This window comes from Gambusia affinis, linkage group LG12, assembly GCF_019740435.1.
Source record: "Gambusia affinis linkage group LG12, SWU_Gaff_1.0, whole genome shotgun sequence".
NCBI lineage: Eukaryota > Metazoa > Chordata > Actinopteri > Cyprinodontiformes > Poeciliidae > Gambusia > Gambusia affinis.
In genome coordinates, this window is record NC_057879.1 from 28125809 (window position 1) to 28150323 (window position 24515).

The following is a 24515-nucleotide window of genomic DNA, read 5'->3' on the forward strand; positions in this document are numbered from 1 at the left end:
AAATGCTAAGGCTAGTTAGCATAGACACGAGACGAACAGTTTTTTGTAAAGTTGTTTCTCTGCCAGGATTTCCGCCCCAACACTTGCTGAGGTCGGCACTAGGGGGCGCTAGGCCAGTCCACCAGCCGCCCTCCGGGTTTTTGTGGTAAAAATGATAAAAGTTACAAGAATTTGGAGACATCAAATCAGTTCCACTGCGTCCCGTCCCACTGGGACCTGTTAGCTTTTACCCAGCATTCCTGCAGCATGAAAACCCGCTCAGCCTGGACGGACGGTCATAAAAGGCTGATGAACTGGGGGAAACTCTGCTCGCATTAGCACATTGAGCAGCAAGAGCATCGGGATGATTGACAACACTAAGCCCCGCCTTCTGGTTCTGATTGTGTTTTTGGTGCATTTCCTCAGACGGCAGTAGCAGCTCATGGTGGATCCATCCTTCAGAAACATGAATCTGAGATACTTTCAGAGAAAAGTCGTTTTATTGTTGCCTGCAGTTTTAACTGAACCTGCTGTTAGTGCCTGTCGCCATGGCAACCGTCGCCAAAGACAGAGGAGATCGTCAGAACCATCGGAACCAGGAAACTGGACTTTACCTGCAGGTTGGTTCTAGTTCTGCTGTTTCAACCGGGTCAGGGCTTCTTTAGCTCCTACATCATGGAGAAGCTTCAACATTCCAGCTGGATTGTGAAAAATAATTGTATGACATCAGCGTGATGACGTCAGTGTGATGACATCAGAGGCTCAGCTCTCTGGTGGATGCAAACACATTTATTCATACTTTAACAGATCTCTCGTCTTGTTGCTGGAACTGGGTCACATCAACATGTTGATCAAGATGTTGATGTTGATGAATAACTGATCATGTTTCTATGGAAACATGTTTACATGTGAATCCAGTTCTGTTAAACCAGTTAAACCAGGGTCACATTACACCTCATATCGGCCCGGTTTTCAGTTTGTCATCTTTAGCATCAGGTTTCTTCAGCTCAGTGACGCGGAGCCCCTAGTGGCGGTTCCGGGGTGCTGCAGGTTTTTGCCCGGAGTTCTGCTGTTTCCTGTCACTGTGGTATCAGAACCGCTCCTTCCCCCTCCTCTTCCTCGGTGTGATGAAGAACATCTGAACATCAGAGCCCTCTGACCCTGAAACAACGCAGGGTCTGACCCATAAGGTTCTGATCCTGACCCGGTTGTTTCTGTCTTCTCCATATTCTGCCGGGATAGAGGATATTTATTCATAAACTGAATTTTTCCTCATTTAATTTTCATTTGGACTAATAAACTAATCAGAACCATAAATGAACTTGGTTTTTAACCAGAATTGGGCAGAACTTGATCAGAACCGGGATCCGGTCAGTAACGGAATGTGACCCGAACTGATTCCAGAATATGATATGTGTGAGGAACCGGTTCTGTCGAGCTCAACTGGGTCGGGTTTCCAGCCAGTCTGTGCTGCCCCCTGCTGGTGAAAAATCACAAACACACACAACGTGATGGAAACCCGCGTCTGGTGACGGACTTTTATTTGTCAGGTTTGAGTGACAAAAGTAGAAAGACCGATTATCTAGGCGATTAAAAAAAATCTACACTAAACTCGTTTATTTATTTATTTGGCCATTTTGTTTACTGAAAGTTACAACCTTGACATGATTATATGAGTTATTTTACCGATAAATCGATCAGAAGCGCTGTGGAAATGAACGGATCCTCTCTGGCTGCAATGCGCGCTCCCGACACAGCCGGCAGAATTTCGTACAATACCGGTGCTGGTATTGTACGAAATTCTGAAAACCCGCTCAGCCTGGTCACTGTCCTGTGGCCAGGCTGAGCGGCCACAGGACAGTGGCCGCTCAGCCTGTCCTGTGGCCGAGCGGGACAGGCTCGGCCACAGGACAATCACAGCTCAAACAGGCTGGTCCTGGATCCGCTCTCGGACGTCATCAGGGTGGGGACAGGGCCTGTGAGGAACGGAGCCACTGATTGGTCCGCCGGGGCCGGGCGCCCAATCACAGAGCTGCATGTTGGCACGTGGGAGCGCCGCTGGCCTAAGCAGGAAGAACCGACAGTTCGGCTTGAAGAGAAGAAATAAACCATAAACAAAGAAGTTCCGACCCGGTCCGAGAGAACAAAACGCGAACCGAACGTCAGCGGGAGGACCGGACCGGAGTGTGGGTTCTGGTACCGGTGATCGTTACAGCCAGGTGAGTTACATCATTACCATCCTGACTCTGTTAGCAGGATCCGGGTCAGAACCAAACGACAGTTGTGGATGGGTTCTGGTGGAGAGGCTCGGTTCTTGAGGAGAACAGGACCAGAACACAGTCCGGTACCAACCGGCCCAGTTTGGTCCCAGTCAGACTCAGGTTCGGTCTATGGAAGCCGGGTCAGCCGTAGGAACCTGAATGAGAACAGGGCCATCTCCTGCAGACCGGTTCTGGAAAATCCGGACTAAATCAGTTCTAACCAGTTCTCTGGTTCTAACTGTGGTGAAGTTAGAACCGGAACCGGATCCAGAACCAGATATAACCAACAGAGGAAACTGAGTGGTTTCCTCTCCAAAATGGTTCATATGAAGAACCTTGATCGTGACAGAGCAGGGTGCCGGTTCTGATGGGCCCGGTCCGGTTCTGGACGTCAGGAATGATAAGGTCCGTTCAAACACTCCAGATTCTGGAACCCACTGAAGTTCTCCAGAACCAGCGGTAGTGTTCTGTGTTTTCCAGGCTCATGAATCATTTGGTAGCATCATCAGTAACTATGTTACCAAATCAGATGTTTCAAAGTAAATTTGACTTTCTGATTTATTGTCTTGAAATTGGGCCTTTGTCTCTTTAAAAATTCCTGCTGATTCTCAAGCTCCGCCTCCAGGAAGTCGTCCCAACATGGCTCCTCAATGAACCCTTTAACGTTTTTACCAGCGCTGCTCTGAGCAGCAGCTCCTATGCTGAGCTCAGCTGTTTGCTAATTGCTGCTGGCTAGTCTGAAGGAGCTGGAGGAGCTGCGCCTCGAAGGCGGGGCGAGGTCCACCTTGGCGTTTGAACAGCTAAATGGTTGCTATTTAATTGGACCTGGAGTTCTGATGGGTTCGGTTTATATGCAGCTGTTCTGCTCTGGGCCGGCGGTTCTGACCGGGTTGGAGGACACCGAACATCCAGCAAGTCTAGTGGACCAGGCAGAGCCACCAGAGAGACCAGTTCTGATCCGTTTCTCCTCCAGGTCCCCCCCAGCAGCCATGAGTGGCGAGCCCGACCCGCCGGTGGCCCGGCATGACCCGGTTCCCGACCCGCTGGTCGTGGTGATGCAGCTGAGGGACCTGGCGGCCGACCCAATGAACCGCAGAGCCATCGTCCAGGACCACGGCTGCCTGCCGGGCCTCATCCTGTTCCTGGACCACCCCAACCCTCAGGTGGTCTACTGCGCCCTGCTGGTGAGCCCCCCAGCCCGGACCTTTGGTTTCATCGGACGGTATCCGGTCGGTTCTGGTTCTGACTGCTGCTCTGGGTCTCCGCAGGCGGTCCGGTACCTGGCTGAGTGCCGAGCCAACAGGGAGAAGCTGAAGGCAGAGCTGGGGATGATGCTGAGCCTGCAGAACATCGTGCAGAAGTGAGCGACCTTCTTCCGGAACCGAAGGTGCCCGGTTGGGCTCGGTCGGACAGAACCGTGTGTGGTAAACACTGCGGTCCTCCCTGCAGGTCCACCACTCCAGGAGAGACTAAGCTGCTGGCCTCAGAGATCTACCAGCTGCTGCAGGCGGTGGCCGGCGCTGACGAGCCGCAGGCGGCCGGCCCGGCGCGCGGCAGCGCGCGGCGCCGGGCCCAGTTCTTCCTGGGATCCAGCAACAAGAGAGCCAAGACGGTGATCTTGCAGATCCACGGCCTGGACGACCCAGTAGGTCTGCACACAGACACCACTGTCCAGTTCTGGTCCGTTGCAGGGTTCTGATCCGCTGTCCGGTTCTGATCCACTGCAGGGTCGGCGCAGCCTGTGTGAGGAGGCACTGCTGAAGATCCGAGGCGTCATCAGCTTCACCTTCCAGATGGCCGTTAAGAGATGTGTTGTTCGGATCCGATCGGACCTGAAAGCCGAGGTGAGGACGGTTCTGTCAGGAATATTCAGGAAGAACCAAAACTTTTCAGGATGAACGGAAAACACTTCACAAGACATGGAACGATCCGGCCGGACCGTTTTCCCTGATCGGTCCTGATCCCAGAGAGCTTCCTGATGTCTGCCTTGGTTTTCCAGGCTCTGGCGTCGGCCATCGCTGCTACGGAGGTCATGACGGCTCAGCAGGTGGTGAAGGACGAGAACGGAGACGAGGTCAGGTCACCTGCTGGAGTTTCATGCTTCGTATCTGGTGTGGAGGAAATTATCAATAAGATCATCAAAGTAGAAATTCAGCAGCAATGACAGCCTGAATGTAGCCTTTATGCTAGCTTAGTCTCAGTTAGCATTGCCTTATTGCTAGCTTAGGCTCAGTTAGCATAGCCTTATTGCTAGCTTAGTCTCAGTTATCATAGCCTTTTTGCTAGCTTAGTTTCAGTTAGCATAGCCTTAATGCTAGCTTAGACTCAGTTAGTATAGCCTTTATGCTGGCTTAGTCTCAGTTAACATAGCCTTATTGCTAGCTTAGTCTCAGTTAGCGTAGGCTTATTGCTAGCTTAGTCTCAGTTAGCATACCCTTTATGCTAGCTTAGACTCAGTTATCATAGCCTTTTTTGCTAGCTTAGTCTCAGTTAGCATAGCCTTAACGCTAGCTTAGTCTCAGTTAGCATAGCCTTAATGCTAGCTTAGTCTCAGTTAGCATAGCCTTATTGTTAGCTTAGTCTCAGTTAGCATAGCCTTGTTGCTAGCTTAGTCTCAGTTAGCATAGCCTTTATGCTAGCTTTGTCTCAGTTAGCATAGCCTTATTGCTAGCTTAGTCTCAGTTAGCATAGCCTTTATGCTAGCTTAGACTCAGTTAGCGTAGCCTTTATGCTAGCTTAGACAATAAATCCGCATGTCTGATCGTCTTTAATAACTTTTCAGGTTATTTTTTCTGAGTTCCTTAAACATGAAGAACCGGGTCAGCAGTAATCCTGGTGGTTTTGTTTTGTTCTGCAGGTTCTGGTCCATTTCCTGGAGGCTGGTTCTTTATCGGTGGAGCAGAACCTGGACCTGCCGGAGTATCTTCCGGAGGAGGAGAGTCCGTCTCAAGACCCGGACAAGGCGATCAGCCGGGTCGGGTCAGGCCAGGACGGGTCCAGCTGGTTCGGCGCTGCCGCCAACTTCTTGTCTCGGTCTTTCTACTGGTGACCCATCAGAACCAGAACCGGCTGCTGGATCAGAACCAGAGTGTCTTATTGAGTGGGACAAACGGGTCAGAACAGAAATCAAGAAGTTTACAATTTATTGTCCAAATGGACCGAACTGCAGAACTGCAGATTTAACCGGTTCTAATCAGGAACAATGACACCAGAACCGGATCAGAACAACCCTTACCCTAACCCAAATGTTCTGATTCGGGTTTTCCCACAGCAGGTCTCCAGAACGTCGTCATGTTTACACTTTACCTGATTGGATTCCTGGAAAACAGAACCAACCAGAACCGACTGGTCCCAGTAAGCTCAGAACTGTCTGACCCGACTGGTAACAAGTCGTAAAGCTGGGAACCAGTTAGGGAATCACCAGACGATCCAGTTCAGCCGAATGTTTTCCTCAGGAAAACCTCCGATGTTCCCAGAGTTCCCAGGATCCAACAGAACAAAGACCCGGGTCATTTCCTCCTGATGGATCTCTGATCTCCAGCATTCCTGCAGGTTCCTGCTGAGCTGCGTACCTCACCAGGTGTGCAGTGGTAGCCCCGCCTCCTCCTGGCTCTGTCCAATCACAGGGCTTCAATCATACAGAACCGGGCTTGGACCACTCCGGTCAGGGTTTGCTTCTGGGTTTCCATGGAAACCAGCAGGACCACACTGGAATCCGTCCATAGAATCCCAGTTTGGTTCTGACCGAACCATCAGAACCAACTGCTGGAACCGGGCCGTGTGACCCGGTCCGCTTCAGAACCACTGGACCAATTCTCAACCGACCGTATCCGTTTCTGAACCGGTTTCTATCATTCTGACTGTTCATCTTCATCATCTTCCTCTTCCTCAGTGTGAATAAAATGCTTCTGTCTGAAACTGTCTGGTTTCATTCATGACCCAATTCATTGGTTCTGGAGCCGGTTCTGGAGCTGAACCAAGCTGCAGCAGGTGAACAGAACCTCCACTGGTTCTGCTGGGACCAGAACCAGACAGTTGGCACCATGAGGCTGAAGTTCTGTAGAACCTCCAGACCGACTGGTTCAGAACCGATTTCAGCTCTTATTGTGAAGGGACAGCTCTTATTGTGAAGGTCCCGGCCAGCGTGAGCCTCTCCCTACCTCCGTCCGATCAGAGCTCAGCGTCCCGTCCTGGACCGGACCGAAGCGGAGCCATGTCCTTCCTGCTGCCGCTGCTGATCAGCATCCTGCTCGGTCTGCTGCTCTGGATCCTCCGCGGCAGAACCAGGTCAGTTCTAACTCTCCGGTTCGGTTCTGTAACTGGGTTCAGACAGAGAAGTTGAACATGTTTCCCTGACATGGAGATGATTCCTGGCTGATCCGAAACTTTTCTATAACGCTTTGACTTCATCATCTTCATCTTAAAGGGGAAGTCACCGCATTTAGCCTGACCGCCATGACTCGGTTCCAGATGAGGAACTGAGTCAGCAGCTAACGGTTCCAGCTGCTCCGCTGCCGGTCCGGACCGGTTCCCAAAGGAGAGCAGGAAACACAATTTGTTACCTGACGCCGCAGATGACAAAGAGCACTACGTTATGATGTCACCAGGTGACCTTTGACCCGTCCAATCACTGCTCAGAAGAGATAAATGTGTGGATGAGTCCAAAGTTTCTCCAGCTGAACAGAAACAAAACGGAAGTTATCTTTGGACCTAAAGAGGAATGATCTAGAGCTATAGATCTAGAGCTATGGATTTAAAGTTATAGATCTAGAGTCGATGCATAACTTCAGTTGTTCCAGCTGTAAACTAGTCCAGTGTTTCCCAACCCTGGTCCTCAAGGCACACTGCCCTGCATGTTTTAGGTATTTCCTTGCTTCAGTGCAGCTGATTTCAACTGATGACTGATTAACAGGTTGAATCAGGCACATTAAAGCAGGGAAACCTCTAAAACATGTAGGACAGTGTGCCTTGAGGACCAGGGTTGGGAAACACTGGACTAGAGATCAGGCTGACCTCTGACCCTTGGGCTCCAAAGTGGGCCTTCTAGCAGCTGCAGAACTTTTCCAGAACCAGAGACTAAAGTCTCAGACCAGAGAAACTCATCCAGGCTTTAGTTTCTCTTTAGTGGCTTTGATTCCTACAGCAGCGTCTTCACAGGTCTGATTGACAACCCAACGGTCCAGAACGCTGCTGCTGGAGTTCTGACCAGAACCAGGAGGATGGAGACACCACCTAGTTCTACATCACCTAATTCTACACCACCTAGTTCTACAGTCCTCCAGCAGTAGTTTAAATTTAAAAAAAAAAAACTTTAAACTGCTGGTAGTTTATAAATCACTGGACAGATTAAAGATCTGCTGCTGCTGGATCAACCTGCTGGTTCTGGTTCTGGTTCTGCATCCCATAATGGACGCTTTGTGTCCTCCAGAGGAGGAAGCAGAATGATGACATCATGACATCGTGTCAGGAGACGCTCTGCTTCCGGGCGCAGAGCGTCTCCATCTGACACGTCTCGGCTCGTCTGATGTCCACCTCAGGGAATCAGAACCAGAACTTTCTGTCCTGCTGCTGAGGTTCTGGTTCTGTCTGGATTCCTCTAAGGAATCTGTGGGGCGTGTCCGGTTCTGTTCCCGCTCCGGGTCGGGTCTCACTACCTGCTTTGTAACAACCACAAAATCCAAAGAAGTGTTGATCCAGAACTGCTAGCGGATCACAGGAATGTCTGGATCTCAGAGGAACAGCTGAGACACTGGATCAGATACCGGATCAGAACCAGAACCTGGGCTGTGTTTAACTGTGAGCAGCAGAGAGCTGAGAGCTGCACCCTGGGAGAAACAGGAAAGGTGTTGGCTTTCCGGTGGGATCAGAGGAGGATGGAGGGTGGAGCCGCTCTGTCCCGGTTCCAGCAGCAGAGTTCATGTTGTGACTCGTTACCGTGGGAGGAGACAGCCGCTGTAGCCTGCGTCTCCTCCCACATCCAACCATGATCTGATTCAGAGGAATGATCCGGGGATGTTTGGTTGCAGGAAACCAGGCGAGCCTCCACTGGTGAAAGGCTGGATCCCCTTCGTGGGGAAGGCTCTGGACTTTGGGAAGGACGCTCACAAGTTTCTGGAGGAACATCGGAGGGAACATGGGGACGTGTTCACGGTCCAGATCGCAGGTGGGTTCTGACTCGATCCATGATGACCCACCATGGATCATGGTTTTTATCTATTCAAAGACATAACTTTTTAAAATATGCAGTACCTCCACAAACCCCCTTGGGAAAGTGACCCCAGTGCTGAAGACCTCTGGTCTAGATTGTTCCGGATGGGTCCCATGACCTGGCTCAGTTTCACTAGAACCCAGTCAGGAGCTGAAAGGTGGACGGTTCTGGGATGCTAACCAGGTCTTTCTGTCTACTGCAGGTAAATACATGACCTTCATCATGGACCCCCTGCTGTACCCCGGTATCATCAAGCAGGGCCGGCAGCTGGACTTCCATGAGTTCACCGATAAAGTGGCTCCTCTGACCTTCGGCTACCCGCCCGTCCTCGGCAACACCTTCCCCGGCCTCTGGGAGCAGATCAAGCGCTCCTTCCAGCTGCTGCAGGGGGACCACCTGGCACCGCTGACAGAGAGCATGATGGGTAACCTGATGCTGGTGTTCCGTCAGGACCACCTGAACGGGGCCAGCGACTGGAGGAGAGGCAGCCTGTACGAGTTCTGCTGCTCCGTCATGTTCGAGGCCTCCTTCCTGACCATCTATGGCAGACCAGCGACCGGCGGCCGCCACGGAGGGATGGACCGTCTGAGGAACGACTTCCACAAGTTCGACAACATGTTCCCGTTCCTCATCGCTCAGATTCCCATCTGGCTGCTGGGGCGGACCCTGGCCATCCGCCAGAAGCTGATCTCCTACTTCCTGCCACAGCACATGTCCCAGTGGACCAACACTTCCCAGTTCATCCAGAGAAGAGCCCAGCTGTTTGAGCAGCACGACAAGCTGAAGGACGTCGAAAAAGCTGGTAGATAATCCGGAGGACGATGGTGACCTGATAAACGAGTCCACTGACATGCAGAACAGAACCTCAGGAGGCTCTGGGTTTCTGGATTTAGAACATCCTTCCTGGTTCTGGAGGACTTTTCAGTTGATTTGTCTCAGTTCTTTGTGTCTTCTGTCCTCCAGCTCATCATTTCGCTATCCTGTGGGCGTCAGTGGGGAACACGCTCCCCGCTACCTTCTGGGCCGCCTACTTCCTGGTGAGTCAGGTGGAAGCGTTGAAGGTGGTCCGCCAGGAGATCGTCGACGTCCTGCGGGACAGTGGAGTGGACTTCAGCACCAGCAACGACATCATGCTCAGCAAAGAGCAGCTGGACAAGCTCGTCTTTCTGGGTGCGTTCCAATTCATGTTCAGGTCAGTGATGAAGCGGGTCGATAACGGGCCGTCTCCATCTTCAGAGAGCGCCATCAACGAGAGCCTCCGCCTGTCGTCAGCCTCCATGAACATCCGGGTGGCCCAGGAGGACTTCAGTCTGCGGCTGGACTCCGACCGATCGGTGGGCGTCAGGAAGGGAGATGTCATCGCCCTGTACCCTCAGAGTCTGCACCTGGACCCCGAGGTCTACGAGGACCCACAGGTACGGGATCAGAGGTCACCTTAAAACCCCGCCACGGGCAGCGCATCATATCTGCCTACCTAAGTACCAGTGGTGTGCTGATCGATGCTGGTTCTGCTCTGGCTGTTGGGGCGCCGCTACGCGCTACAGGAGCAACATCTCACAGACGAAGTGCCGTTTCTGCTCCAGTGAACTCTCATTAAATTAAGCTGCAGCACGTCACTAAAAACAGAAGTATTAAACCTTTTGTTGCTCTGCCCCCTCCAGGTGTTCTGCAGAATTACACGCTGCGTCAGAAACAACCAATCAGAAGCAGGGGAAAGCGGCTAGCCATGCTATCGCTATCAGGAAGTTTGATCTAGTGTAGGGTTGTTTATTTTGATTAATCTTTTTTTACTTGGAATTATTTGACATCAGCAGTGTTGTGAGATTTATCTGATTTTATGTATAATTTAGGTGAAATATTGTTTTACTGATTGCAGCTTTTTCTGTCGGTTTTTTTTTTATTATTGAATACTTGCTGTGATGTGGCTACAAAGATTTTACACGTTTTTGTCTAAATTAGGTGATTTTATGGTTTCATTTTGGCAAATCACAAATGCCCTTTTTCCCTTGGCCCGGCCCTCGGCTCGGCTCGGCCCGGCTCGGCTCGGCCCGGCTTCAGAGCAGGGCCAGCCGGATGGGTTGTTATGAGAAAACGGACTGAAATATGACCGAAAAGGAAACTTTTAAAGATATTCGTAACAGTATCACATTTCTTAAAAGGTGGGTTTTATTTCTCAGATTAATTGAAATAAATACGTTTTTTACAGCTTTATTGAGACACACGAGTCGAACCGATGGAAAAAGGCCGATAGTATCATCTACACATAGAGAGAAACATTTACAGCCGATCCATGTGGCTCTAGCTAAACTCTCTGTGGGAACATTTGGTTCATGGTGTAAATTACTTTTCTAATATTTTGTGTCTCCTCATGTCATGTTTTGTTGACATGATAGTCGATGCTTTTATTTTGAAAGGGCTTGGAACGGTAAGGTGACTGACGCAAAACGGTAGAAGTAGCGCGGCCGTTGGGGCAGAGAAAGCTGACATGAACGAGTCGGAGTGAAGGGGAGATAGTTTGGGTGTGATTCAGGGTTACAATCGGTTGGTTGGCGCTTGGTTGATGAGGGAACAAGGTGAGTGTGTTGTGTGTATATATGTTTATTTTTCCTGTGAACGTGTATTTCTCTATTGGGTGTGACGGTTGTGTTTTGACACTAGATGGTGCTGATTTTTATGGTCAACCGTCAGCAGTTGAAATACGTTGCATTTTATTTCATAACAGGGATTTTGGATTTTAATAAATACATTTATTGTAAAACATAATTTTAGCACAGAAGATAAAATATTTATATGTTAATGTCAGAACAACACTGTTTGAATACTAATGTTATTTTATTTGTATATTTTGTAGCTCTTACGGTGAGTTCACAATAAAAGGCTGTTCAATAAAGGACTGTGAACCATCAGTTTAAGAGACCATCTCATTCAACCGGGACGCTACAGTAAGAGCTTGACCCAAGCTGAGAAGAGCTTCACCCCGAGCTAAGAAGAAGTTCAATCATTCTCAGCACCAAGGTCCCAGTGAAAGCCACATTAAGGTTCCAGCTTCACGGCTCCAAGTAAGGTCTTCTGGGATTTGATGGTCAACGGTATAGCCCTGTCCTCAGCATGGAAGCATCTGAAAAGGAAACAGAGTACACAGAGGACCTACCTGTCAACGAGGAAGAGGAGCCTCCATGCTCTGTTCACAAAGGAAGCCCACAGAAAAAATGCGAGCATATCAGGAGGAGGAGGCCCACAAAAGGAAAAACGTCTAATCAAAGTTTATGATCAATGGAAAAGGCAAGTACGCACGCACGAGAGCAATTAAAAGCAGACATAACAAACAGTCAAATTGCTTCACTCATGGACATCTTAGAAAAAGAAAGAGATGGCGTCATAAAATTATATACAGAAATAAGGGAAATCATTACTCCCTGCAGTGACACAAGGCGACTTATAGATGCATGCGAAGCAGTCACCAATGACATTATCAGAGTTGCATATGAAAGACTCTCAGGCATAGATGACTATGACAGTGGGAAAGTGAAGGCTCGGTTACGTGAACTTCTTAATCCAGGCTATGCTCAATCCATTTACAGTTCTTCTATCACACACTTAAGTAAACGCTCAGCCACCAGTAATTCAAACTCTGCAAGGTCAGTAGTAGCTGTAAAGAGAGCAGAGGCTGCAGCAGAGTTGGCAGCCAAGGAAGCAGAGTATGAAGTGTTATTAGAAGAAGAAAAACAAAGAGAAAGGATTCAACTTTTGGAGGAAAGACAGAGAAAGGAGCTAGAATCTCAAAAACGTGAGTTAGAGAGATTAAAAGCTGAAAAAGAGTTAAAGGCTGCTCGAGCTAGATTAATAACTTATGACCAGGAGATAAAGAGTGAGAGCAGTGTTCATGTTGACAGTACCAGAGCAGCTCAGAAGGCTTCCATAGTTTCTCCTCCCATTCAAGTCCCTAAAAGCAACATTGTGTCCACCTCACCTCCACAAGCAGATGTTTTTTATTTAGCCCAAGCATTACAGGACAGTGTCACCATGAACAGACTGCCAATGCCTGAGCCCTCCACTTTCACAGGTGACCCAATAGAGTTCATCGAGTGGAAAGCTTCATTTGCTGCACTCATTGATAAAAGGAACATATCACCTGCAGACAAGCTGTACTACTTAAAGAAATATGTAGGGGGTTCAGCTCGACAAACACTTGATGGCATCTTCTACAGAAATGACAGTGATGCTTACCATGATGCATGGGAACGCCTCAACCAAAGGTATGGACATCCATTTATTGTACAAAAAGCGTACAGAGAAAGACTGGCAAAATGGCCAAAGATACAAACAAATGACTCTGCAGGATTTAGAGCATTTGCTGACTTCATTCAAACATGTCATGAAGCTATGCCACACATAGAAGGTTTAAGCATTCTCAATGATTGTGAGGAGAACCAAAAACTTGTTCAAAATTACCTAACTGGGCAGCTGCAAGGTGGAATCGTCAGGCCACTCAGTACATGAAAGAAAATGGGAAGTTTCCAAGTTTAAGGCACTTTACTGAGTTCATGTCTTCTGAAGCTGAGATTGTGTGCAATCCTATCACGTCATTTCAGGCTCTCCACTCAACAGACGTCACCAAAACCACCATTAAAGTTTATCAGAAAGAAAAAGGCCCACCTCCAGTGTTCTCCATACGCAGGTAGTAACAGAAACGGAAAGCACAAAACAAAGGTCAAATATTAAACCACCATGCATGCTCTGTCAAGACAACGGACACAAGCTTCACAGTTGTCCTCAGTTCAAAGGCAAATCACTTGAGGAACGAAGAAAATACATAAAAGATAAAAGACTTTGTTACGGTTGTCTCAAACCCGGACACAGCGCAAAAGACTGTCGTTACCGACTTGCATGTGAAATGTGCAAGAAAAAACACCCTACCTGTCTGCACGATTTTAACTATGACAGCAACAAATCACAGACAAACCAAATTCAAACGAATACAGAACAGGCTGCAACAACCCTGTCTCTCAATGCAGAAACCAATGAACAATGTGTAAGCACTTCTATGATTGTACCAGTATGGGTTTCTTCAGAGCAACAACCAGATAAGGAAAGGCTTGTTTATGCACTCTTGGACACCCAAAGTGATACAGTATTCATTGACCAAGACGTATCTAACAGTCTCAAAGCTAAGTCAACCCCAATAAGATTAAGACTCACCACAATGCTTGGTAAAGATGAAGTTGTGCCAAGCGAGCGTGTCTCAGGTCTCAAAGTGAGAGGCTACAACTCCTCAGAAATAATAGAACTCCCTCCTGCTTACACTAAAGACTGTATACCAGTTAACCGCTCTCACATTCCTTCCTGTGAAACGGCAAGGCAATGGGATCATCTAAAGGTAATAGTGAATGAGATTCCACCACAGCTAGAATGTGAAGTTGGGCTTTTAATTGGCTACAACTGTTCCAAGGCTTTAGCACCAAGGCAGGTCATCTTAGGAGGAGAAGGTGAACCCTATGCTGTCTGCACAGCATTGGGCTGGAGTATTGTAGGCCCCACATCATCTCACAATGACTCTTTCAGCATATCTACTGTGTGCCACAGAGTTACAGTCAAAGAACTCCCTTTAATGACTCCCACTGATGCACTCAAGATTCTCGAGTCTGACTTTAAGGATGATAACAAGGATAACAAATCAGTGTCTCAAGATGATATTCTCTTTCTGAATACACTTAAGGAAGGAATTTATAAAAACAATGAAGGACATTATGAAATGCCACTTCCATTTAAGGAGAGACCTCTGTTACCAGACAATAAGCAAATGGCCACGACTTCAAAGCCTCAAAAACAAACTGTCAAAAGACCAAAGATACAAGGAGCAATATGTAAAGTTTATGGGCGAAGTCATAGAGAAGGGTGATGCAGAGGAAGTTCAAAACGAAGCAAAAGAAGGAGAAAGGTGGTATATTCCCCATCACGGAATATATCATCCCCAAAAACCAGACAAACTCAGAGTAGTCTTTGACGCCTCAGCAAAATATAAAGGTAACAGTCTCAATGATCACTTGCTGTCAGGCCCAGATTTGCTGAACAATCTAAATGGTGTTCTAATCAGATTCAGACGGCATCAAGTTGCATTATTATGTGACATTGAAAAAATGTTCCATCAATTTCATGTGTATGAAGCAGATAGAGACTATTTAAGATTTTTGTGGTGGAAAAATGGCAACCTGAATACTGAGCCTCAAGAGTTTCGAATGAAGGTCCATCTTTTCGGTGCCACATCCTCACCAGGATGTGCCAATTATGGATTAAAACATCTTGCAAAAGAAAACGAGACACAGTTTCCCCTTGCATCTCAGTTCATAATGAAAGATTTCTATGTCGACGATGGTGTAACAAGTACTGCAAGCGTCAAGGAAGCTATTCAGCTCGCCCAGGAGGCTCAAACACTTTGTGCTTCAGGTGGCCTCAGACTACACAAGTTTGTAAGTAATGACAAAACAGTGTTAGAAAGCATTCCATCATCTGAACGTGCCTCTCCACAGCAAGCATGTGACCTAGCATTTAATGACTCCAAACTTGAAAGAGCGCTAGGCATTCACTGGCACATTGACTCAGACACACTGAGGTTTCGCTTTCGACCCAATGACCAACCTGCTACAAGGCGTGGCATTCTATCTATGGTTGCATCTTTGTACGACCCATTGGGATTCATCTCCCCCTTTGTACTCACAGGCAAAAGAGTGCTTCAAGAGACATGCAAACAAGGCACAGGCTGGGATGATCCCCTTCCCAGTGAACTAAAGCCAGTATGGGATAACTGGAAAGATGACTTGAAGAACTTGGAGAAAATTACAATGTCACGCTGTTATGTTCCTAAAGACTTTGGCCAAATAGTAAAAACCGAGCTTCATCATTTTTCTGATGCAAGTTCATATGGTTATGGTCAGTGTTCGTATTTAAGATATGTAAACAAAGATGATAAGGTGTATTGTGCTTTAGTTACAGCAAAGACCAGAGTTGCTCCTATTAAGGTAACAACAATACCAAGACTTGAACTAACGGCTGCTGTTGTTTCCATTATTGTAAGCAACATGTTAAAGGATGAGCTTGGATTGACACAGATTGATGAGTATTTCTGGACGGACTCTAAGGTAGTTTTAGGCTACATTAATAATGAAGCGCCGTTTTCACACATTTGTCTCCAATCGAGTTCAAAAGATAAGGCTCAACAGCACCCCCCAGCAATGGAGATACATTTCTTCTGAGCAAAATCCAGCAGATATTGCCTCCAGAGGTTCAAGCGCAGGTGAACTCATCTCATCAGACTGGTTCAAAGGGCCACAGTTTCTGTGGGACAAAGAAATCCCTCCTGCTGCAAAGATCAACATGGACTTACCACTGGAGATCCAGAAGTTAAAGGGCACATGCGCTGAACACTTTCAAAACAGAGAAGAAAGGTTCGGCAGACAAGTTAACAAAGTTTTCTTCTTGGTACAAATCCACTCAAGCTATTGCTCGACTGATTCGCTGTGCCAAGAGAGATAAAACAACAGGTCATAGCACAGCACAAGAAAGACGAAACGCTGAATGTGTCATTCTAAAAGATGTACAAGCAAATGAATATCCAGAGGAGATAAAGATGCTTAAACATGGAAAGGCACTTCCTCACAAAAGCAAGCTGTTTCAGATGGACACTTTTCTTGATAGTGATGGACTCCTTAAGGTGGGAGGAAGGCTAAAGCATGCTTCTTTCTCTTCCTCACTGAAACATCCAGTATTAGTTCCAAAGGGTCACCATGTCACTCAGCTATTAATTGCTCATTTCCACAGTAAGGTGCAACACCAAGGGAAAGGAATGACAATCAATGAGATCAGGTCAAATGGAATTTGGATTCCTGGCATCAACAGAGCTGTAACAAAATTTATACACCAATGTGTAAAGTGTCGCAGACTCAGAAGAGGAACAGAGGAACAAAGAATGTCTGATCTACCAAAGGTGCGCTTAGAGCCATCGCCACCATTCACATTTTGTGGAATGGACTGTTTTGGTCCCTTTCTAACCAAACAAGCTCGAAAGGTGCACAAGCGTTATGGACTTCTTTTCACTTGTCTTTGTTGCAGAGCAGTGCACATAGAAATGTTAGACGATATGACTACAGACGCATTTATCAATGCGCTCCGTTGTTTTATAGCCATAAGAGGAGCAGTCAGCGAGATAAGGTGTGATCAAGGAAGCAACTTTGTCGGAGCTAAAAATGAGCTGCAGGAAGCTTTACAACAAGTGGACACTAACCGCATTATCACATTTCTGGCCGAGAAGCAGTGTGACTTCAACATGCACACGCCTCATTCAAGCCATACAGGAGGTGTGTGGGAAAGGCAAATCAGGACGGTTCGAAACATCCTGCGCTCGACGGCTTCACTTTCGTCAGGCAGGATGGATGACTCATCTTTAAGGACATTCTTTTATGAGGCAATGTCGATCGTGAACAGCAGACCTCTTACAGTGGATAACCTCAGTGACCCAAACAGTCCAGAGCCATTGACCCCAAATCATCTGCTCACCATGAAATCAAAGGCAGCCTTGCCCCCTCCAGGTAACTTCATCAAGGAAGACATTTATGCACGGAAAAGATGGCGGCAAGTGCAGTACCTATCAGAGCAGTTTTGGTCACGTTGGAAAAGGGAGTATCTATCCAACATCGCAACAAGGCAGAAATGGCATACTCCGAAGAGAAATCTGAAGGTTGGAGATGTTGTCATGGAGAAGATGGATGATTTACCTCGCAATGAATGGAGATTAGCACGTGTAATGGACGTAGTAACAGATAAAGATGGACTTGTAAGAAAAGTAAAGATTCGTTTTGGAGAACGGAAGATGGAGAATGGACAGTGTTCCCGTAAAGTTTCTATAGTGGAACGCCATAGTGCAGAAACTGATTCTATTATTAGAAACTGTTTAACTATAGTCTTAAGTTTAAGTTGCATTCTTTCCTATGTCTCGTGTTTTCATAGAGGTTAAAGGTTACAGGTCATTTTTTCTGAAGGAAATCATTATCGCCCTATTTGTTTAGTTAAGCTCTAATGATTTGGTGGGAGTGTAAATTACTTTTCTAATATTTTGTGTCTCCTCATGTCATGTTTTGTTGACATGATAGTCGATGCTTTTATTTTGAAAGGGCTTGGAACGGTAAGGTGACTGACGCAAAACGGTAGAAGTAGCGCGGCCGTTGGGGCAGAGAAAGCTGACATGAACGAGTCGGAGTGAAGGGGAGATAGTTTGGGTGTGATTCAGGGTTACAATCGGTTGGTTGGCGCTTGGTTGATGAGGGAACAAGGTGAGTGTGTTGTGTGTATATATGTTTATTTTTCCTGTGAACGTGTATTTCTCTATTGGGTGTGACGGTTGTGTTTTGACACTAGATGGTGCTGATTTTTATGGTCAACCGTCAGCAGTTGAAATACGTTGCATTTTATTTCATAACAGGGATTTTGGATTTTAATAAATACATTTATTGTAAAACATAATTTTAGCACAGAAGATAAAATATTTATATGTTAATGTCAGAACAACACTGTTTGAATACTAATGTTATTTTATTTGTATATTTTGTAGCTCTTACGGTGAGTTCACAATAAAAGGCTGTTCAATAAAGGACTGTGAACCATCAGTTTAAGAGACCATCTCATTCAACCGGGACGCTACACATGGTTCCTCTGGAAAGTGTCCTACTGACGGTTAGCAGAACTGGACCTGGTTCTGTCAGATGTTTCGGGTCTCAAAGCGTTCCTCTGTTCTCTCTGACCGCTGGAGCCTTTCAGAGATGGAACACATTCCAGAACCAGAACCAGAACCTTGACCTTAAATTCAGAGAGTCCAGCAGACAGACTGGATCCCAGTTAGAACCTGAGCAGGGACGGATCTGCTGGTGACATGGGGTGGGAGTTGCCACCCCAGCTGGCGACTATGAATTCAATAAACAGTTAAGGTATGAATCTCTTTTTACCGAAAACATTGAATGCAACACAATGTAAGCTGCTGAGTAACGGGAAGTGCGAGAGAAGGACGGAGCGAGGCGACAGCATCGCTATGGATACATATTACTGGACATTAGCGACTCATCGTGCGCCACTGCTGTTCATTGGTCAGGAAAATACCACAATCACGCTAAGAATCTGAAAACTGGACGCAATATTTAGCGGTTAATTCCACCCTGTGACAGCCATAGATAACAAGGTTCAAATGTTTCACATTTAAGTTTTGATTTATGCTAGGCTAACTGTTGCTAGCTGCTATTGATTCTGAGAAGTTGGACATGCTGCGCAGTTCGGTGTGTTTTGGTTCCGTTAGCACTAAAACAGGACAACCTGCCCAGCAAGTCATCAGTAGAGCAGGAGGTTCAATCAGCCAATCAGGTGAAAATATATTAATAATGACAATAAAAACATCGAGCCTGACAGCGTAATGTAACGGACTGGATGTTCTGTTTTGGTGTCTTTGCTACTGTTTTGTGTGGGAAACGTCAGTTTTTGGTAAGTTTGAACGTATTTCTCCTCTATCTGCTGTTGAGCTGCTGTCTGTCGGTTGCCATGGAAACGGGTCCGTGTAGAGCAATGCTGACACACAGAGCGAGAAAAAGCAGAATATAAATGGTTTTGTCTAGTTTTGTTCTCCACTGCAGCCGCTGCAATTATTTTCTAGATCCGCCCCTGAACCTGAGAACAGAACCGGGTCCATGTCCTCCTCTGACCCGTCTTCCTCGTTCTCTGCAGACGTTCCGGTTCGACCGCTTCGTGCAGGACGGCAGAGAGAAGACAGACTTCTCCAAAGACGGACAGAAGCTGCGCTACTTCCTGATGCCGTTCGGTTCCGGTTCGTCCATCTGTCCCGGTCGATACTTCGCCATTAACGAGATCAAGCAGTTTGTCTGTCTGCTGCTGCTGTACTTCGACCTGCAGCTGGAGGACGGGCAGAACCGACCCGGTCTGGACCCGAGCCGAGCCGGTCTGGGAATCCTGCTGCCCTCCTCGGATGTCCGGTTCCGCTACAGACAGCGGCCCGTGTGACCCGGAGCGGCGCTGAAGTCCAGATGTCTTGTTCCCTCTGGAGGTTCTCAGGGTCTGGACTCAGTCCGGAGGTTTGGGTTCTGGTCGGGGTTTGGGTCCATCTGGAGGACTGTGACGGCGCTGCAGCAGAGATTCTGCTGGAGGGAGCGACTGCTAACAGCACCTCCTGCCGGTCAAGATGCAGAACTGTCCCGGATTAAAACTGGTTCTGATCCAATTTGTCAGGGCCGGCCCAACCCTCCATGGGGCCCTAAGCGAAATTTGGTTTTGGGGCCTCTAGTTCTGCTATCAATGTGGACCGGCTGGAATCAGCAGCCCGATCATTAGATCATTCATTCAATTTAATTATTCTTATCAAACACGGTTTGAAGCCAAAATACCTCAGAAATATCCAGAAAATCAACTCATTTAAAGTTTAAACTCAGTTTCACACAAACACAAAGACCCTAGCATAAATGTTTGGCTGTTGAACTGGACCGGTCCAGGTCTCTATCAAGCTAATGTTCTGTTAGCAGCTTTACTAATCTTTTACATCACATCACCAAGGCTCATTACAACAAACCTTTATCTTGTTTTTTCTATTCTTCCTCTTTCTTTCTTTCTCCCTCCCTGAAGGATCAGTCCTTTTATGAGACGTAGTTTTGTTAACTTAACTTCTGACCGGAGCTTTGGACCTTTAGATGTTCTGCACAGCAGCTCTTGATACTGGCGAAGCGTGCAGTACCTACCGCGGCCACCAGGGGCCCCAGAGCAATTTATTGATTTTTTTTTTTTTCATAAAATAAAGATTTCTGCATACATCATTAAATATAATTGTCAAAACAAATCACTTCGTGATGAAATTTTGTGTTTCTGTTATTATAATGACATAGAAATCATTACTAAAAAAATAAAATCTACTCCACTGAGGGGGCCCCTTGGTGGCCCTGGGCAGCTACTTAGTTTAGTTATGCCTTGGGCCGGCCCTGTGATTTATGTAATTTTAACCACATCAGGAATTTATTTTCTGTCTCGTGTTATTCTTTTAACTTAAATTCTTTGTTCAATATTAAACCGTATGTTTTCTATCTATGCTGCTGTTTTAGCTTCATGTTTTATTAGGTTGCAGTTCTTATTGAATCATTATTGTGCCGCTGAGGTTTGGGTCGGAACCGACTCAGATCTTCTTCACTTCCTGTTTCTTCTAAATAAAATCTTTTAAATATGAATTTATAAATTGTTCATTAAATTACATATTTGTTCCGTTTGGGACTTGGACTTGTTGAAACTCGGACCGGGTCACATCGGATCACTTCATTGAAACCGGCTTTATCTTCGTGAAACCAGGTTCTGCTCCACTCCGCAGTACCGGGCCGGCCCAAGTCACCCCTCGACTCTGCGTTGTGTTTTTAATGAAGTTTCTGGGCAGTTTATCTGCGGAATGAGAACAGCTTCGCTACGTTAGCATTTAGCTTTAGCACCTAGAATGTTTTATGGTATTAAAGAAACTAAAAGTACAAAAGTTGGAGCAGAGCAAACATCTTGTAAGTATTCATAATTTTTTCAGATAAAAATGATGTTTTGCTAACGCTTTTCTACGCTGAACTGAAAAATGCAACCCAGCTTTCACTGAGTACAGGGGGCGCTATTTCCCCACTGCGCTGTTACATAAAGCAAGTGGGATTCTGCAACCTAAACACTGTTACATTAGTTATGTCCTGAAAATTCTGGTTCTGGTTCTGGAAGCCGTCCTCAGGTGGGACTAGTTTCCTGGAACTGCACCTCCAGAACTTCACCAGCAGAGGGCGCTGTGCCCTTCAACAACTTTAGGTAAATCTTTCTTCTGCTTCTCCATCAATATCGTCTCAAGCTGGTTCGGTTCGGTTCGGACCGGGCGGCAGGACGATCAGTTGGTATCGATCTAAGCAAAACCCGAAGCAGAACAGGTCAGCAACGGCAGTAAACCAGGAATCAAACCAAGAAAAAAGCGGGTGGGAGCAGGGCTTTAAAAATGAGTAAAGTTAACAATAATTTATTACAAACAAGTCACTAAAAATGCAGCGGCAATGTTTCACAATAGAGTCAATAAAAGGTTTGTGGAAAAGAAGCTGGAAACAAACTCTTACCTCAGTGAGGGGACGTGGTCCTCTCCCGCCACCAGCCGACCGATCCTCCGCAGCGGCCGCTAGTCCTGCCGACCAGCTGCTGCCCCTGCGGCCTCCTCTAGCGGCCCCTCGCTGCTGCTCAGCAACAGAACCTCGGTTCCGGTATGACAGATTAACTTGTGGCTAAATTAACTGGTTGAAACTTCTGCGCACCGCAGATGTTTCTAAATTGTAGGTGGCTGTGTTGATGCCTGTTGAAAAATACTACTTGTGTGACAAACCGTCTTCAAAACTTCACTATAAATCACATTTGAAGCAAATATGTTTAATGTTGTAGGTGAAAATTATATTTCAAAACAAGTTTCTACAATGTAAACCAGTGACGTGCGGTGAGGTTCATAGCTGGTGAGGCACTGACGTCATCAGAATCAGATTTGCAAATAGATGCATAGATTGACAGCAGTTTACAGGTTATGTAGTCTGAAACAAACCTTTCAGCTCCGGCGTTGGTCTTCCTTTGGTTATTATCTCCTGCTTCGATTGAAAGTCCACTTGAGAAAACATTTTTAGTGTTGTAATGTAGTCATCCATGTCGAAAGTCGGGATAAGCGAGAGGAAAAAAATCTCTATCTCTATTATAATCTATCGCTGCACTTGACTTGCTTCCCGAATCGTTTAGCCTAGCTCGCTGTCACTTACTCGGCAGTTGAGGAGTGAACAAGACGAACGTCTGGGATCTTGAGCGCCCCCTGCCATGAGGCAAGAGAACTGCCTGCCTCACCTCGAACCTGTTCTCTGCCGTTTATAATCGCTCATTACACGAAACACGTTACACAAACACAGTTGGTGACAAAAAGCACTGTACATTATATACATAAGCTAAATTATTGGAAATAAATTCACATATTAAATTTGTTTAAACCATTTTATTGACGCCGTACAGCAACATGCTCTCTCCGCTTAGCAGCCAGCGCAGAGCCAGGGGTTGCGCAATCCAAGGTGAGGCAGAGCTCGCTGCTGCCTCACCGGCATCGCTTCCAAGCATTTGAAAGGGAAAATAAGAAAATTCAGCGATTTTCAACAAATAAAAATCGAAATTGGTGAAGCTACATGAAAAATAAATATTTTTTAGTACAAACCACCGGATGAATATAACAATTTAAATTACTTTATGATTATATATTTTCTTTCTTTCCATGATGGCTGGTGAGGCACTGCCTCACCTGCCTCCCCTGACCGCACGTCACTGATGTAAACCTAAGTGGAAGGTTTCTGCTTTTTGTAACCAGCTCTGATCAGTAAAACATTGAAATTGACTCTCTAGTTCCTGTAATGTGATTTATTAACACTTCTAGCCCAGTGTGTGTTTCTGGATCAGATCCTGCAAGGAAACCTCGCTGTTTCTGAACTTTCCTTTTTAGCTACAAACAGTGAAGTTGGTGTTATCATATTTAATACAATTTAAATCACACACCTGATGGTGTTGGTTGTGGTGTTTAAAATAGAGAGGAATATATGTCGATACGTTATACTGCAATAAAATCTCATCTAAATGACATAAAGTTGATATAATGTTGTAGTTGGTGTAGTAGGGTGACCAGACGTCCTCTTTTTCCCGGACATGTCCTACTTTTCAGACCTAAAAAAATGTCCGGAGGGAATTTAAAAACCGTCCGGGATTTTGGTCAACTGCCTCAAAACACATACATAGCTTACAGTGCATTGTGATTACATTGCCACTCCGTTCCACTACTCCATTCCAGGTTTCTTTGTATGGTAAATAAATCGGTAGCACATGTGTGTCCGCTGGTTCCACCCCTCCACCCGCCCCCCGCACCGCCTCCTTTTCAGAAACCCAAATCTGGTCACCCTAAATTGGTGGCGATATCCAAATTGACGCGCCAAAATGCTAACAATAAAAGTTCCTACATTACTGTCAGTTACCAACCGATTATGATCCATATCTACAGGATTAGTCTGTGTTTTCTACTGGGAACCAGTTTGCAGGCTGGTGACGAGGGGAAATAAACTTAAAAACAAAACGAGCCGCAGTAAGATTAACTAGTGACGGTCAAACGGGTCCTCAACAAAGATGTTTGTAAAAAATTAGGTGGCCGTGTCGTTTCCTGATCAAAACACAACAAACATAAATAAACAGATTAGAAAATGTCTCTTTCTCTATGATCTCTTCAAAACAATAACAATTCTTTCTGTGTGAAGGAATATTGAAGAATATATTGAAATATAACCAAAATATACCTCACTTCAAGAGGAGACTGCTAAACTGTTAGCATTTCTACCATCACCCAGCATTATTAGAGTAATGACGATTATTTCACATCTTCTTGGTCTTATATTGACGGACATGTTCTGCAAACTTATCAATAAATGTAAACAGTTCTGATATCATGCAAACTAATTTCTTGTTCATTTATTGGAAGCCACATTATTGCGTTTGCACCTTAACTGGGCTGCAGACTCAAATTTAGTAATTTCACAATATCCTAGTGATGTTACGTGATGAGCCGAGGCTTCGAGGCGTGTGTCGAGTAATGGAGGGGGCGTTTCCGTAAAGCGCGTATCGAGGCTTGCTTCATTTAGGGGAGGAGCCGAAAACGATGACGTCCGAGGCCTCGCTGCCCGGCTGTACCACGTGACTGCTTCAGGAAATGGCTCAGATTTTGTCGCGCGGTTTGACAGCTTTATAAACCCCACAGGCTCCATTCAAAATGTGGGTTGTTGTAGGCGAGTTGCGGTCATTTGAGAGAGTGGATAGAGTTTTGATAGTTTGGATAGCAGAGTTTGGATAGTGGTTATTTAGTTTGAGACAGTTAGTTTGGTGTTTGGAGAGTTTAGGAGAGAGATAGATAGGAGATTTAGGAGCGCGAAGACAGGATAGGAGTAGGATGGAGCCAGTAAGGTGAACTGAAC

At 46.3% G+C, this 24515-nt stretch overlaps 2 protein-coding genes and 1 long non-coding RNA gene across 6 annotated transcripts; 2 read left to right on the top strand and 1 right to left on the bottom strand.

Moving 5' to 3' along the window:
- The first annotated feature begins 355 nt into the window (after positions 1-355).
- LOC122841733 (armadillo repeat-containing protein 1-like) lies at positions 356-6304 on the top strand. Of its 3 annotated transcripts, none has more exons than XM_044135299.1 (7): positions 356-599; positions 3214-3424; positions 3509-3600; positions 3690-3885; positions 3968-4084; positions 4240-4351; positions 5098-6229. In XM_044135299.1, exons 2-7 carry the CDS (start codon positions 3230-3232, stop codon positions 5421-5423), a joined length of 1038 nt encoding a protein of 345 aa, XP_043991234.1. In that variant the 5' UTR covers positions 356-599; positions 3214-3229; the 3' UTR covers positions 5424-6229. The 3 variants fall into 3 exon arrangements, with proteins under 3 accessions (XP_043991234.1, XP_043991235.1, XP_043991236.1); XM_044135300.1 differs by lacking the exon at positions 356-599 and adding an exon at positions 1484-2198 and having other exon boundaries at positions 4240-4314; positions 5098-6159; XM_044135301.1 differs by lacking the exon at positions 356-599 and adding an exon at positions 2083-2198 and having other exon boundaries at positions 5098-6304.
- Positions 3965-6504, bottom strand: LOC122841797. The gene is made up of 3 exons (XR_006372450.1): positions 6401-6504; positions 4180-4348; positions 3965-4072 (listed from the first exon to the last, which is right to left on the bottom strand). It is a non-coding gene; the product is annotated as an uncharacterized LOC122841797 (long non-coding RNA).
- Positions 6334-20708, top strand: LOC122841696 (cytochrome P450 7B1). Of its 2 annotated transcripts, XM_044135240.1 has the most exons (6): positions 6334-6527; positions 8267-8403; positions 8651-9250; positions 9412-9618; positions 9685-9863; positions 19207-20708. In XM_044135240.1, the coding sequence occupies exons 1-6, from the start codon at positions 6454-6456 to the stop codon at positions 19498-19500; spliced, it is 1491 nt and encodes a 496-aa protein (XP_043991175.1). In that variant the 5' UTR covers positions 6334-6453; the 3' UTR covers positions 19501-20708. The 2 variants fall into 2 exon arrangements, with proteins under 2 accessions (XP_043991175.1, XP_043991174.1); XM_044135239.1 differs by having other exon boundaries at positions 9412-9863.
- The last annotated feature ends 3807 nt before the right edge of the window (positions 20709-24515 follow it).

Excerpts from the sequence above, each read along its gene's own strand:
- LOC122841696 (XM_044135239.1), top strand. The coding sequence starts at position 6,454 with ATGTCCTTCCTGCTGCCGCTGCTGATCAGCATCCTGCTCGGTCTGCTG. Across the intron at positions 6,528-8,266 it reads ATCCTCCGCGGCAGAACCAG|GAAACCAGGCGAGCCTCCAC; the intron begins GTCAGTTCTAAC and ends GTTTGGTTGCAG. Across the intron at positions 8,404-8,650 it reads GTTCACGGTCCAGATCGCAG|GTAAATACATGACCTTCATC; the intron begins GTGGGTTCTGAC and ends TGTCTACTGCAG.
- LOC122841733 (XM_044135299.1), top strand. The coding sequence starts at position 3,230 with ATGAGTGGCGAGCCCGACCCGCCGGTGGCCCGGCATGACCCGGTTCCC. Across the intron at positions 3,601-3,689 it reads CTGCAGAACATCGTGCAGAA|GTCCACCACTCCAGGAGAGA; the intron begins GTGAGCGACCTT and ends TCCTCCCTGCAG. Across the intron at positions 4,085-4,239 it reads GATCGGACCTGAAAGCCGAG|GCTCTGGCGTCGGCCATCGC; the intron begins GTGAGGACGGTT and ends TTGGTTTTCCAG.